The 15,793-nt window shown below is 40.9% G+C and overlaps 1 protein-coding gene across 1 annotated transcript in view; it reads right to left on the reverse strand.

The window, feature by feature from the left end:
* Window positions 1–14,612: 14,612 nt before the first annotated feature.
* The window catches only part of ZC2HC1A (zinc finger C2HC-type containing 1A), a 49,454-nt gene continuing 48,273 nt past the window's right edge, over window positions 14,613–15,793 (reverse strand). The window contains exon 9 of the mRNA XM_075272121.1: window positions 14,613–15,640. Coding sequence (XP_075128222.1) covers window positions 15,454–15,640 — 187 coding nt within the window. The 3' untranslated portion in view covers window positions 14,613–15,453. The remainder of the gene's footprint in view (window positions 15,641–15,793) is intronic.

The following is a 15,793-nucleotide window of genomic DNA, read 5'->3' on the forward strand; positions in this document are numbered from 1 at the left end:
GCAATTGTGAAAAAACCGTATGTCTTAAAATTGTGAAAAAATGCATTTGTGTTACTTGTGTTCTTGGTTATATTTGTACAGGTTTTCAACTTGGGACCAAATTGGGATCAATTTTTTTTTAAGCCTTGAATCATCTGATTTTATGTTTGTGTGAGCTTCTTCCTTTTTTCTTTTCAAATTACAACTTGCTGAATTCAACATTTATATGCAACAATAAAAAAAAAACATAAAAAACAAATACTGTAAGTGCCAGAACAAATACATCTTAGGGCTCGTTCACATCTGCATACTCCTCTCCGTTGTGCAGGTTTCCGTTTCCTGCATAAAACAGAGCAGGAGACGGAAACCTGCAGGAGTCTCTCTCACCCATTCATTTGAATGAGTGAGAAAGCTGTTCGGCCATGAGCGGCAGTGAGCGTTTTGCGCTCTCCGCCGCGAAACCGGGTTTTATAATCCGGACACAGAGTCGGACATGCAGTACTCTGTGTCCGGATTAAAAAATCCGGTTTCGCGGCGGAGAGCATAAAACGCTCACCACCGCTCACAGCCGGACCCGGTCTGTGCTTTGCGTCTTCTGGCATGCAGAAGACGGAAAGCACAGAACGGAGACCCTGAACGCAGGTGTGAACCTAGCGTCATCATCAGAACACGACTTGTTCAGCATTTTCAACCTGAATGCATTGAACAAACCGAAAGAAAAAAGCTGCTCATATCCTCAAGTGCGATTTTCTAAATAGTCTCATCCTAATTATATGTTAACAAGAGTACAAGAACCAATATTTCTAACACCTATTTCTACATGTAACAATTGTTTTTTATTATATCACTAAACATGTAATTTATTAAGAAAAATAGTCCAGTAGATAAATCCTCATTCTATAAAATATGAACCAATCAATTAATAGGACATTTTTAAACTACTGGCCTTTTATCATCAATTTGTCCTTTCTAGTGAGTGAAATGTAATCTTGTCCATAAGCGCTTACTAGCAATGGCCATTTCCTTTTGTGTCAAAGAGTATGTACGGCCTGTCATGGTGTTAGGCTCCACCTGAGTTAATATCTGATTTTTGTTGACTTGTAAAATGTCTGGTTTTCTTGGATACACAAATGATGGTGCTGGACCAGAAGGATGCAAAAAAGTAAATTTTATGTCTTCATTTTCACAATCTTTGGAGAGTACAGTAGCCAGTCACCAGCGCCGATCATATTCACAGGTCACATAACCAGTTATGTCATCCATTGCCAATCTTGTGCCGCCTTCTACCACTTCATGGACTTCACTGTCATTGCTGAATGAAAAAATCCTTGTTTTTATTTCTGTTTCACTATATGGAATGAAAGTGTGGTATTGCTGAGTCGCTTGGATGGGTTCTGCTTCCTGTAACCGATGTTTTAACAAACTCTCCTTCAGATCAGAAGGACAGATCTGAATTCAAGATTTTCGGAATGACACTGTAATAGTTATATTTTAAAATATTATCCCATCGCGATCCCAACTTGAATTTTGGTACAGATGTGGCTAAGGGCATAGCAGGCCCATGTGCATTTTTTTGAAATTTTTAAATAAAACGTTTTTTTCGGAAATGTGTTTTAAAATTTTGCGTTTGCGTTCACATGGGTAAAATATTAACAAAGATACTCTTGTGACATATTTGGTGAAAGCCTGTATAGTTCTGAGTAGAATGGCGTTTATTTTGTTTCTTTATCTTTTTTCTAGCCTAAGTTATGAGGAGAAATGTAAAGGCAGGCAACACAGAAATTCACACTTTTTCTGAACTTTGAAAATCAATTAAAAATCCCAAAAAATTTTTAGAATTTTTTTTTCTTCACATTTTGCATTCTCTGACACACTATTACCAAATAACAAAATCTCAAAAGAATTAAAAATATAGAGGGAAAAATCATTGGTTCACTTGACACGGAATGACCCATATATGATATATCTGCCATGTCTACAGTGTGAGGTAAATACATGAGGGGACACTGTGACTGTACATATCTTGAGGTAATACTGCAGTATATATGATACATCAGCCATGTCTGCAGTGTCTGTGGTAAATACATGAGGAGACTCAGCCATGTCTGCAGTATGTAGGGTAAATCCATGAGAGGACATAACTGCATACATCTTGTGGTAATACTGCCTCATATACAGAATAGTTGGTGATACTACACTAGTGCTGTGTGCTGTGTAATGTCTTATACTCCCTGATACAGCAGCCATGCTTCATCCAGGTCTTGTGATGAGAAAGAGGATGAAGGTGGATGAGACAGGAAGTGACATCTATTCCTAAACTCCTCCCTCCCTCCAGTAACACACTAAGCACTACATACTCCTAACGCTGAATATACACAGATATACCGTTAAAGCTGAACCATTCTGTATAAATCTACACAACTACTGCACAAAGAAGAAACTGCAGGAGTTATTGGTTCCCCCATCCCAAAGTCATGTCCCCCTTTGCCGATGGCTCCGGGGGTGTCTCAGAGCATGGCAGGGACAGCACATCATGACTAGGTTACAGACAAGTTCTAGGAAGTTTTACAATACATACAGTAATTGACCAGATACAGGCTTGGGGCAGTGCAACGTACCTCTATATATAGCAGTTTTGTTTCTTTATATTGTTAACCAGCTATTTTGCACCTAAATCTTATTGTCTACACATTTCAGCTATCTAACGTCCTGATAGCATTATCGGGGTAATAAATAACTGTAAGGGCATTATTTAGGTCATTGTTCGATCTGACAACATGATGTGTTGGCATGATCTCTATAACCACCGTGCTGCTAAAGTCTGCTTTATGACCAATTGCTGGATGGATAACCAATGGACTGATTGATATGTTCTATGCCATCCTAATCCTTACACGTTAGGGGTGTCGCATAGCCAGGAACGCACTAGAGGCTGAACAAAGGGTCTCAAAAGTTCCTGCACCCAAGGTCATATCCATTGGTAACCAATTGAGAAAAAGTCGGTCACCAATAAGATGGTTAAAGAAAATCTTTAAAACTGCAAATTTTAAATATTTTCAAAAATAGACCATAAGGGGCTCCCCGAGTTTCTGCTCAGTTTCCACCCAAAAAATGCAGAGAGAATAGGGATACAGCAAAGACAGGACCAAGTTCTTTAAGTAGAGAGAAGATACACATCACTCCACTCGATGAGGGTACTCAAGTAGGATCCACCCTGTGATATAATCTATAAACTGTACAAGTGATTTATTGTAGCACATTATCCTAAATATAACAATAAGTCACTTTGGAATTGCATTTGAAATCATCGGAGTGCAAAGTTTATTTATGCAATAAGTTCTTTATTCTTGGGAGAATCCATCTGCCCTCGGAGCCTTGCTCTCACTTCATGTTTATCTTGGCTTGGACCATTTCGATATTTATCCAGTTCAGTATACGGGTTGATATATTACCAGCATTGGTGGCACCGACATCAACTACTCCATGTTCTTCTGTATACATAGAGCTAAAAGCTCTTCTTTTTCTTGAACCCATTACCATTATTTAGGGTCCTACTTGTTCTGTCCCTGTTTTTTTTTTCACTGTACCCAGCTGATTTAAACGTTAAAATGGTTGGCCATTTTTGCCTGGACAACCCCTTTAAGGCTGAGGCCCCACAGGACAACACCATTTTTCTAAAAGTCATCACATTCTGACACCTGTAACTTTTTTATATTTCCGTGTATGGGGATGCATAGGGTGTCTTTCTTTTTTTTTTGCTGGGTCATGTGTACTTTTTAGTTATACCATTTGGTTCACTTTTTAAAAATTTTTATCAGAAGCAAAACAGCAAAACACACTTTTTTCCCGCTATGGCGTTCACTGTATGGGAAAAATATTTTTATAGATCTGTAGAATGGGCGTTATCAGACACAGAGATACCTAATGTGCATCTATTTCACAGTATTGAAGTACTTATATATGTGTTTTAGGGAAAGCGGGGGTGATTTAAACTAGTTCTTTTGGTTTTTTTTTACTTTTTAAAAAAATTTTATTGCATTTATTAGACCCTTAGGGGTCTGATCACTAACATGATGCATTGCAATGTATTACAAAATATCACTACTTCTATTGCAGGCTGAAGCAGAGATCCAGTGGCTATGACAGCCATTCAGCTCCTGAGCAGCTGCCATATTTAAAGAGGACCTTTCATCAGATTGGGCACAGGCAGTTATATTTACTGCTGGAAAGCTGACAGTGCGCTGAATTCAGCGCACTATCGGCTTTCCCAATCTGTGCCTCGGGTAAAGCGCTATCGGTCCCAGTACCGTAGCCCTTTACAGTCAGAAGGGCGTTCCTGAGAGTCTGTCAAGAACGTCCTTCTTCACAGCAGCGCCTATCGCGCTGTACTGTGGAGCGGGGAGGAACGCCCCCTCCCCTCCTGATAATACTCGTCTATGGATGAGCACTGTGAGCAGAGGGAGGGGGCGTTCCTCCCCGCTCACACTGTACAGCGTGATAGGCGCTGCTGTGGAGAAGGACATACCTGACTGACTGTCAGGAACACCCTTCTGACTGTATAGAGCTACGGTACCGGGACCGATAGCTCTTTACCCAGGGCACAGATCGGGAAAGCCGACAGTGCGCTGAATTCAGCGCACTGTCAGCCTTCCAGCAGTATATAGAACTGCTTGTGCCCAATCCGATGAAAGGTCCTCTTTAAATACTCAACATCTGCCATAAAATTATGGTAGATGTTGGGAAGGGGTTAAAATTAAGGGCTTTTACTCTCCCAACCCTTGTTTTTTCAGAATTTAGGTGGAATCTGATAAGATTATGATCACTATTACCAAGGTTGTTGCCAACAGTGACATTTGTAACAAGTCCTGCATTATTAGATCCAGCAGATCATCCCCTATAGTTGGATCCTCTACAAGCTGAACCATAAAATTGTTCTGCAACAAGCTGATGGATTTCCTCCACTTTACAGACAAGGCAGATCCATAAGTTAAAATCTCCCATCCCAACCACCATATCCGCCTGTGCCGCCCACTCAGTTTCCTTATACTATGGACCCTCTAACTTCTCGTTTATGTTGGGGGTCTATAGGTTACATCAAATTCAGTCATATTGAATGGAAAAAAATAGCACACCATGCAGGACTAATTTCTCCCATTACGATGAGGGACACCTCAACAGAACCTTATGGGTCCCATTATCAGTAAATTGGTGTCAGGGCTTCCTTTATAAATGGAAGACGCAGCGGGAATGTGGACAATCTGTATGAATACATGTTTCTTTTTACTTAATGCAGTCATCTAGATCTATATACCATCTCAGATAAGTTTAATATGCAAGGAGGAAGGGTTACATATCGAATTTGCAGGAAACCAAGAAGGAAGACCTACACTCCAGCTAAACTAGAGAAAAATACAAGCCGCACCTTGTGGTGTGAAGATGTTGGACGCTGAGCTCATCTTACTGGCATTTGGAATATACTAAAAATAAATTTTACAATGAATAAATGTAGGAAAAGAATTGGAAAAGAAAAAAAAATTCTAATCTGTTTCAGTTCACATTACATAAAATCTTATAAACAATACTGACAGCCGATTACATAACTAAATCCATGAGGTCCTCTTTTATAGTGATTGTATCCGAACCATTTTCCAAAGAATTTCTCTATTATTTAGACTCTGGAATTAAATCAAAAATGAAAAGTTTTGTGTCACTGACTGAGAACAACCATTTACATGCCAGCTGTAGCATTGACATGATCGGGATAGAAAAAAATAGGATATGTGGGACAACAACCAGACGGTGAACCACAAACACCACGCTCACCAAAACGTAGTCAAACTTGGAATTTTATTGGTATCACAAAAAAAACTGTTTGGAGCACAGGGGGCGTTCCCAGAGAGCTTTCCACATTGGAAACAAGTCCCAGAATGCTTTGTTCTACCCTCTGGCCAGTGCAAACCGAGCAGGCGAGGACATCACATGGGACTATTGTTTTCCACAGGCCTAAAGGGGCTTGCTGTGCTCGGAGATCTCTGGGAACACCCCTTTATTTTGTAGATTGTGAGCCCCATATAGGAATTACAATGTACATTTTTTCCTATCTGTCTTTGTATTATGGGAGGAAATCCACGCAAACATGGAGAGAACATACAAACTCCTTGCAGATGTTGTTCCTGGTGGGATTCGAATCTGGAAACACCCCTTGTGCTCCGAGCACCCAAGTTACATAATGGATAAAACGTGTTATGTTACACCACCTACAGCACTATGGTGGCAACTTGGGGTTAAGGAAGGTGATAGACTCCCTTTAAGACCTTCTAAGGACCAGATGTTTTCTCTATTATATAGAGCAAGGGTCGGGAACCTATGGTTCATGAGTAAGATGTGGCTCTTTTGATGGCTGCATCTGGCTCACCCACAAACACTATTATTATACTCGGGGGGGGGGGGGGGGATTTTCGGACCCTCAAGTATAATGATCGGAGGCCCAAGGGAGGTAAGGGAACATAAAAAACAGTGTTATTTACCTCTCTGGGCAGGCTTGGAGGCTACTTCCATGACCTCCCAGATGTCACATGACTGGGTCCTGTGTCCATGCGTCGCGACGCAAGCCCCCTGGTCACATGACATCCCAGATGTCATTGAAGATAGTCGACAGCGGCGGAGAGTTCAGCAGAGCTAGGGATAGGTAAGTAACAGGTTTTTTTTATGTTTTTATTCCCCCTGGGTATCCAATTATTATACTCTGGGGTCTGAAAAGACCCCAGAGTATAATAATTGTTCATGGGTGTCCACAATGGGGGATAATACTGTGTGCAGGAGTCACTATGGGGGATAATACTGTGTGCAGGGGCCACTATGGGGCATAATACTATGTGCAGTGGCCACTATGGAGCATAATACTGTGTTCAGGGGATACTATGGGACATAATACTGTGTGCAGGGGCCACTATGAGCATAATACTGTGTGCAGTAATGCAGGGGGGGGGGGGGGGTTATGGCCCTCATGGAATTACATTTTAAAATATGTTGCGTTCATGGTTCTATCATCCAAAAAGGTTCCTGACCCCTGATATGGATAGTGTCCCTTGTTTTCCTCATAACTTGCTGTGGGTCCATTGCCACTGGAGGTGCCAGATTTTATAGCACAGCATGCAGCATATTCTTGAAATAGCAACCTAATAGATCCCATAATACATTATGAACGGAGGTTATAGAATTAAAATAAGGTCTATTTTATAAAAGAAACTAAAAAAATCCAAGAAAATGTAATCATTATTCTAAATAAAAAATCATACTTTGACTATAATGACATTTTGCAAATGTTTGCAGCTAGGGGAGCTATTTATATTGAGCGGAGTTCCTGAATATTAGCTTTATCATCATTTTCCAAAGAAAGTAATTAAGTAGAAATGTGCTGAGATATTGCAAGGGAAATTCACATAATGCTCGCTCAGCAAGTGCATGTGTTACAGACAGGTAAGAAATTCTCATCCGTACACAGATGGCAGGAGCCCTTTGTACGCTCTTTATTTAAGACAATATGGCTGCCCCTACAAGGTATCGTTCCTACCCGACTCCTATGTTATAGTTTACTCTTACAGGAACAAGGCAACAGGGGATTAATAAAAGACGCATAAACCTCTCCGTAGCAAATAAGAAAAGAATATTTAGCATTTCCTTGATAAATTGCACTTTTGATTCAGATAAAGGAAGGAGACGGAAGGGAGCGGCTGCCAGAAACCTCTGTCTCCTCTTGTTTCAGGGAAAATAGCGGGCAACAAAAATTCTGCAGAATTGAATTATCCCTGCCAAAATCAGGTCTGATGGTGTGTGACAACTCCTAACTACTAGAATTTGGCATAACATTTAGTGTATCTCATTTCTATGACCAGTTTATTGCAAAATAGTAATATAAAACAATGTTACAAGTGTGAATACAAAGAATATATGAAAAAATGGTTAATATCAGCGTACCACATCTCATTCGGAAGTAATTCGGGGTGCGGGACCGGACTATGGGACTTGAAAAGCGCAGATATATTGTGTGTCTGTTTTTTTTTCACGTTTCTGTTACATAACTTTGAGTGCAGATGATAAGTGTATTATTGCTGTATTGGTTTACTTGGGGGCACATGGCCTATAGGCTGCGGAAAATATTCTCTGGTTATAGGATACATGATAAATTGCTGCTGGTGGGGGTCTGGCCATTAAGACCTTCACCAACCCTAAGAACAGGGAGTGTTTTATCCTCATTGTGAAGGTGCAAACTCCAAGTATTTGACTATGTCTCATTGAAGAGGATGGGAGCAGAGAAGTGTCTGTGTCCACCAGGGCTTCGGCTGCATTCACCATGAGGGTAAAATACCCCACAATCCCAATGATCAGACCTTATCGGTCACCACTTTATCTTATAGACAGAGGATAAATATTTTCTGTGGCATAATCCCTTTAAAATGGTTTTCCAATAACAAACAAGAGTCACGTATCCAAAGAATAAGTGATAAATGGGAGTGTGACCACTAGGACCTCCACCGATCACGAGAATGGAGGTCTCCATGTACTCTCAGTGTGCAGACATGGTCTACTGTTCCATTCACTTTGGCTCACAGAAATAACAAATGACAAAGCTCTGCCCAGTTCCATATAAGTGAATGGTACAATGGTCATACATGCATACTACCATTATGTTTACACAGGGGAGTTCTGGGACCCCTGTTTTTGTGATCGGTGGGCAATGGGATGCCCAGGGTCAGAACGCTATCACAGAAGATAGAGGATATATGTTTATTATTATATGTATTTATCAAGTAAAAAACTAATTTTGCTGCATAATGTAGGGCCCAGTGTGAGAAAGCTGGGTCTCCCTCAGAGGTCATGGGTCTTCCAGCAGGACAATGACCCAAACCAAATGGTGGTGAGAGAAAGCACTGGAGACTTGTAAAGTGGCAGCAATGAGTCCAGACCTGAATCCCATAGAACACCTGTGGAGGAGAGATCTCCTGATGGCAGTTTGGAGAAGGCCCCCTTCACATCTCAGGGACCTGGAGCAGTTTGTCAAAGAAGAATGGTCTAAAATTCCAGCAGAGCCTTGTAAGAAACTCATTGCTGGTTACCGGAAGCGGTTGCTCGCAGTTATTGTGTCTAAAGGTTGTGCTACCAAGTATTAGGCTGAGGGTGCCAATACTTTTGTCCGGCCCATTTTTGGAGTTTTATGTAAAATGATCAATGATTTGACTTTTTTCATTCTCTTTTGTGTTTTTTCATTGCAAGCAAAAAAAATGAAGATATTAATAGGAAAGTGTTTGTGCTTGTAATCATTTTCTGGAAGAAACTGAGTATTATCTGACAGAATTGCAGGGGTGCCAATACTTTTGGCCAACATTGTATGTAGCATCAAGTAATGACCTTTCCTTAGCTTAAGATTTCTGTGAATGAAAAGTCAAGTTATAAGCCTTAAGACCATTATGTCTCCTGCACACCACTACGGGTCAGTGAAAACAGCCTGGATGGCTAGCATCATCCACGGATCACGAGACGGATTGCTATCATCTGTAGTTTTCAATGAACCATTGTTGGGGGTCTGTTGGCCAATAAGTGTCTTGGTCACAAAATCCCTATAAGTTTTATTTATTTGGGTGTATATATACTTAATAAAACAAAAAAAATCTGTAAAATACCCCAAGGAAACACAGCAGTTGTTTTAGAGGGGTTTTATTTGAGTATTACAACAAATAGGCAAAAGGATCCTGTACAGAGTGAAATGGTCGGTGTCTTACCCAGCAATAAAAATCCTACCTGGACCACAGTATTCAGGTAACAGCATGGTGAGGGAGAAATGTACGGACACATTTATATATAAAAAAACACAGTACATTTTTTTAAAGTATTCAGAAACCCCTCTGTACATAAGAAGCTTGGTACTGTAATTCAGCCACTTGGTACATGTGACGCTTGTGATAAACATGGCCGCTTATCTCAGTGCAAAGTCCAGTGTATTATAACGCATATACTGGGTCAATAACCTGGAAAAAACACAAGACTACAATATACAGGGATTACTAAACAGAAATTATTCCTCAAAATTTAAAATTCCCCACAGAATTAAAAGTGCTTGGCGCCAAGGACATTGTAGTAATGTATACAACATGGGACTATAGACTATAGGACATACAAGGTGCTCCAGGTCTCATCTCCTGGATTTCCCATATAATATTATTCTTGTGCGGTTCCTCTGTTATTCCTCCTAGAAATTTCTGAATTAATTGACAACTTTGACTTTGTCAAAGGGGCGTATAACCACACAGTCCAGCATGGTCAGCACTGATTGGATAATGTCAGACTGTCGAGACACACCCCCAACTGGTAACGCCCATTTGTCAAGTTATTCATACATTTCTAGAAGGAATAACAGAAGAACGGCACAATCTAGAGCAATAAAAATAGATGATTGTGAATTATTCCATGAGAATTACTATTATATGCTGTATATCAAGGAAGATGACAGGCCGTCTTTAGGATTCGGAAGAACATGGGTTTGGTAATCTGGTTCCTCTTTTCAGTGCAGTTTAGATAATAGATGTTGTTATCTGACTGAGGCCAGATATGTTACATGATTATATACGTCTCTGTATACCTGGATTTGTGTAAGCAGTGAATACATATTAGGCTAAGTTAACATCTGCTCTGGAAACTGAGAAAACCAATGAAAGCCAGCATGGAAAAAAAGTACTTTGAGGAAGACGTTGCTCTCTGCCGGTTTCAGTTTTGAAACAGCAGAACCCAACGGACCCCATTATAGTCAATAAGGGCCTCTGGTGTCCGCGTGTAACCACTGAAACAGCGATCCGGCTCTCCATCGTTTGAGTTCCCAGGCAGACCCAAATGACAGAGAGTACAATGTCAGTGTGAACCTAGGTTTTGGGGACACTCGTCCACATCAGGGAGAGTGTGTGCCTACATAGGCAGTATGGAGACTAGTGATGGACTACTTTCACACTGTATTTGCTTTAATTTTCTGTTGTGATCTTATGAGGAATCAGAACAATAGGCTGATAAACTAATAAAATGACAGGTGCAGACACAGAACAATCTGATATTGACTTTAATGTTGAAAAAAGGATACAAACTTCCTTACGTCTGTTTATTCATCTTTTCAGTGGAAGAAAAAGTTTTGCTTGGATCGGTAAAGGAAATCTAACATCAGATCCAAGGATATCAACCCAACCCTGCAGATACATTGAATCAGGTGACTGTATCCTAACATTGAGTTTTCCCCTTGTGAATCTGGGCCTCTGTTGCAGAAATCTCTCTGCCATTGTCAATATGCAAATTAGCTCTTTGGTGCAACAAGGGTGTAAAGAGGTAAACAGTAACACCCTCATGGCGCCAAAGAGATCATTTGCATATTGACAAAAACAGCAACATCTCAACAATGGAAGCATCGAATCACAAGAGGAAAATACAGTTTGATTCAGGTGACCCTAACCTATCTATATGCAGGGCTGAGTCGATATGCTGAATTTTGGTGAAAGACTCCCTTTTCAAAATGGATTAAATATGTATTATCTTAAAAGTAACATTCAGGCCAAAACCATTAATCACCAATCCCCTGGATAGATGACAAATTACTGTCACCCCCTCCCACATACACTAGATAGATTCCAGGACCTCAAACTCCCCTGCTGCACTGAGGAGGAGTATGAATGAAGCAGCAGTAAGCATGGGCGATGCTCCTCTGGTCAAACTACATGGAAACAGCTGGCTCCATCTCTGGCCAAAAGACTAACAATGCAGTTAAAAAGCCTCTTCCTTCCCAAAATATAATGCCACCATCACAGTACTAAATTATCAAAGATCTTCTGTGTCAGTCCTATGGCTACTTCCAGACTATACCCATCCCAGGAAGGTGAGATTGAGGCCTACAGATTGATCAGAGGATTTTAGAATATTTGTTATCCATATTCTAGCTTGCTAGCAGGTTAACTCACACCAGCAGACATATACGTACATATTAAAAGTAAATATAAAATGAAATATATCTTTATGTATCAATTTACATTAAAAAAAGAATAAATAATCCAAAAGTAAGCCAAGAAAACTCCACCACATAATGATCTTCCTACACTCTTCAACATTGAAAATGCAACACCAAGAAGGACAAGCCATAAGGTTATGCGTCATGCTCCAATCTGTGACATGTGGGAGGGGCATAAGAGCCAGTTTGAAAGTAAAAAATTTTTAGCCACATGAAACCTCAAAAATGAGATCAAGTGAAGTGAGAGGAGTGTGCGATGTCTCCTGTTCATCGATGTGCCAGTTATTGATACTTGTTGCTAGCCGAGACAGATCCTTGAACCAAGACACCTTGGTTTATCGCGCTGGAAGATCGTTAAGTGAGACATCAGCCCTGTTCAATATTGCGTGTCCCAGTGGTTAGGAAAACAACAACGAATTGGAGGGACATCAAGAGATGTGGGGAGACAAACCTCTGAATGGATGGATCATCCAAGAATAATGTAAGGATGCATTAAGTACTGCAAGTGAAATTAGTCGTGGCATCCCAAGCCTAAGGCAGTAAACAGGGTCCACGCAAAATCAGACGGTGTTTGCAGGACCCTGGGCTACAAACCAGACATCCAGTTTCAGGTGTTCCATCGCCCTCAAAGGCCATCATGGTGCACAGCAAGACGGCAATAGATAATGGAATGGAGGTGAATCCTGCTTTTGCAATGATAGCTGTAGATTAGTCTAGAGACCTTGTGACATGTGAGCAAGGCCACAAAGAGGTCTACACAATGGAACAGGACACCAGTCCTACTCCAAGAATTATGGTGTGAGGTCGCATGGTATGGTAACAGGACTCCTCTAGTCATTTCAGGCACAATAACAGCTCGGCATTACATTGGTGGAACCAGTGGTGCAGCCATTCCTCCAGAGTACTCCAGGAGCTGGAAAGGACAACATCAGGCTACATGCTGGTCGTGTTACTGTAGACTAAAATTTCTGCCATGTTCTGCAATGTCTCCGGACTCGTCTACCATCAAACACTTCTGGGATGTTATTGGTTTAAAATGGCAAAGGGAACCACCGGGCAAATCTCGTTGACTTGTGTCCCCGAGTGCATTCAGAGTCATATAATATTCCTCAAACATTACCTACATACTGATAGCATGCCAAGACCTGTAAGTGCGTGTATTTCTGCACGTGGCGCTCATACTCGATCAATGATTACCACAATTCCAAGATTTTTCTTCTCCTTCAGTGATGCAATTTCTATGTTGAGGAGTACATGATAAGTCCAGGCCCAGCGATGTACAGTTTGACTGCATTGGCTAATCCCGCTGTCAGTGTCTAACCCGCGGCAACTGCAACTCACAGCACAAAGTGACTTACACTTACTCAGCAAGTCAATTATTGATGCAGATTTGATCCATTGATTTCAACTTTTGTGATGCAACGGTTCCAAGCCACAGAGCAACCACAAAATCTGCAAGAAATCTGGGAGGTTTCTGCTGCAGCACCTTGCTGGGGAGAGTCTATAGTGGTTGCTCTGTAACCTTAGCCTAACAGTATTAAAAGGTGCAATACTAGGTTACTACAAAATTATCAGTTCTGCACAAGTTGCTTCAAGTCTTTGTAAATTCTACATACTATAGAAGTCTTTCATCTTCCACCTGAGAGTTGTGTCAGATAAGGGCAGAATTGGTATTTGGCTCTACGGAGCTGTTAACAAGCATTTGTAATATTTTACACAAACAAATCCAGCAATAGTGACCCTTGGTTCACATCTGCATTTGATAATCTGTTCGGTAGACTACCAAACGCATTTGCAAGCGCTGTGCAGTGAAAACACATGGACCCCATAGACTATAATGGGGTCCGTGTGCTTGCCACAAGATCCCTGCACGAGTCATGTGGACAGGAAAGTAGATTGTGAAGTATTTTCCTGTCCGCATCATCCCTGCGGCTATCCCACAGCAAGCACATGGACCCTATTATAGTCTATAGGGTCCGTGTGCTTTCACTACACATCGCTTACCATCTGTGTTTGGTATTCTGTTCGGGGGGTCCTCATGCGGACTCCCCTGAGTGGATTACCGACGCAGATGTGAACGAAGCCTTAGTCTGAACTCCCTGTGCCCCATTCTAATCTTTCGTAATCTCTCTGGCACAATGGACACTTGTAAGAATATGTATGTTTAAAAATGTTGTGTCCTTGGTTCAAATTCCATCAATATCAAAGAACTGAATTGGTGCCGCCCCTTCATTCTCAGGACCATTATGGTGTCACTTTTAAATGAGATGATGGTATTCATTTATAGTGTGTAGCTCAAAAATGAATCCAGGTAATCGAACAAAGCGACCACATGAACCCTCTTGGTTTTGTGCGTCACAACTTGTGGTTCCTGAAACGGCAGCAATGAAACCCTATAATCTAACAGACGACCTCAGAATAGAAGATCTGTCCCATAAATACAAGATTTGCATACAGCAGATAGAAAAAAAATAATCTGATGTCTAATTGTCATAAGGGAATGTAAGATGGAGAGATGAAAGCTCCGACAATACCGGCAGAGAGATGTTTTTTCACCTTTGAGATAATTTTTTTTTTATTTACAGAGGTGTAAGAAAATTGGATATACGAATGGAGGAAAGTAAATCAGCGGTGAAACAGTTAATTATAGTAAATGGACAAATCCTGAAAATGCAATAAATATAAATACAATAAAACATCCGGATCAAATAATAAAAATCCTACAGGTAGATTCTGGAGAACAAACACGTAATGGACTGCAGACTCAAAAACGCCATTAAATCTTAGCATACACAACCAACAAAAAAAAAATCCTATAAAATCCCAGCCCTGCGTACTCCGAACAATCCTAGTATTAGTGACCATGCAAATATTAGAACAATTAAAGCTTCCAGTGCCAGAACTTATGAGTGCAATACATAGTATATCTTGTGTTAAGCGGGCCATACATAGGGCAACTGGTGGTCAAAAGGTATTGTTATATGATCCCTATTTATCATGGCCATAGGACTAGGCCTAGGTTACCTCAATGGAAAGCAAGTTCCCCCCCCCCCCCTCTCCATGACCCCAAGATCAGGATTAGGGGACCATCTATCCTCATAGACATTAGACTAGTTAACAAATACTGAACCATCCAAATGGCCACCTACAGCCCCAGCGCTTCGTCCTGCAGAATAAGCCATCGCCGCATTATACTAAGGTATATAGATCCATCATTGAATCTTAAAGTTGGTAGAGTACAGATTAATTTTAGTGTGATAACCAATGTATTATCTTGAAGTTCTAAATTGATGAACTTGTGGACTAACTCAGACTGATATTTCCCAAAGACGTTACAGATTCCCAGTCCTTTCCATACCATAGATATAAGCAGTCAGAGTAAGCCCACTTTACGGTGGTATAAGGTTTGGCTTCCTTTAGGACAAATTGGGAAATGATCAAAGAACCATTCTTCTTACTCCACATTCACAGCAGAACTTGGCCCACTGGACAGGGTACTTGGTGCCACACTCATGGCAAAACTTTGTCATTTGCCCCGATCCATTATTATCTCCGGCTTTCATGCGGCCTCCATTCATGGCGTCTGAGTGATCTCCAGCATCGTATCCTATTTTGTTATCAGGCCTAAAATGTAAAAAGAAACTGAAATGAATTACGTGATCTACAGGAAATGCTTTACAGATTAACCCCTTCCCGCCGATGGCATTTTTTGATTTTCGTTTTTGACTCCCCTCCTTCTAAACCCCATAACTTTTTTATTTCTCCGCTCCCAGAGCC

The sequence above is a fragment of the Leptodactylus fuscus genome, chromosome 4 (genome assembly GCF_031893055.1).
Source record: "Leptodactylus fuscus isolate aLepFus1 chromosome 4, aLepFus1.hap2, whole genome shotgun sequence".
NCBI lineage: Eukaryota > Metazoa > Chordata > Amphibia > Anura > Leptodactylidae > Leptodactylus > Leptodactylus fuscus.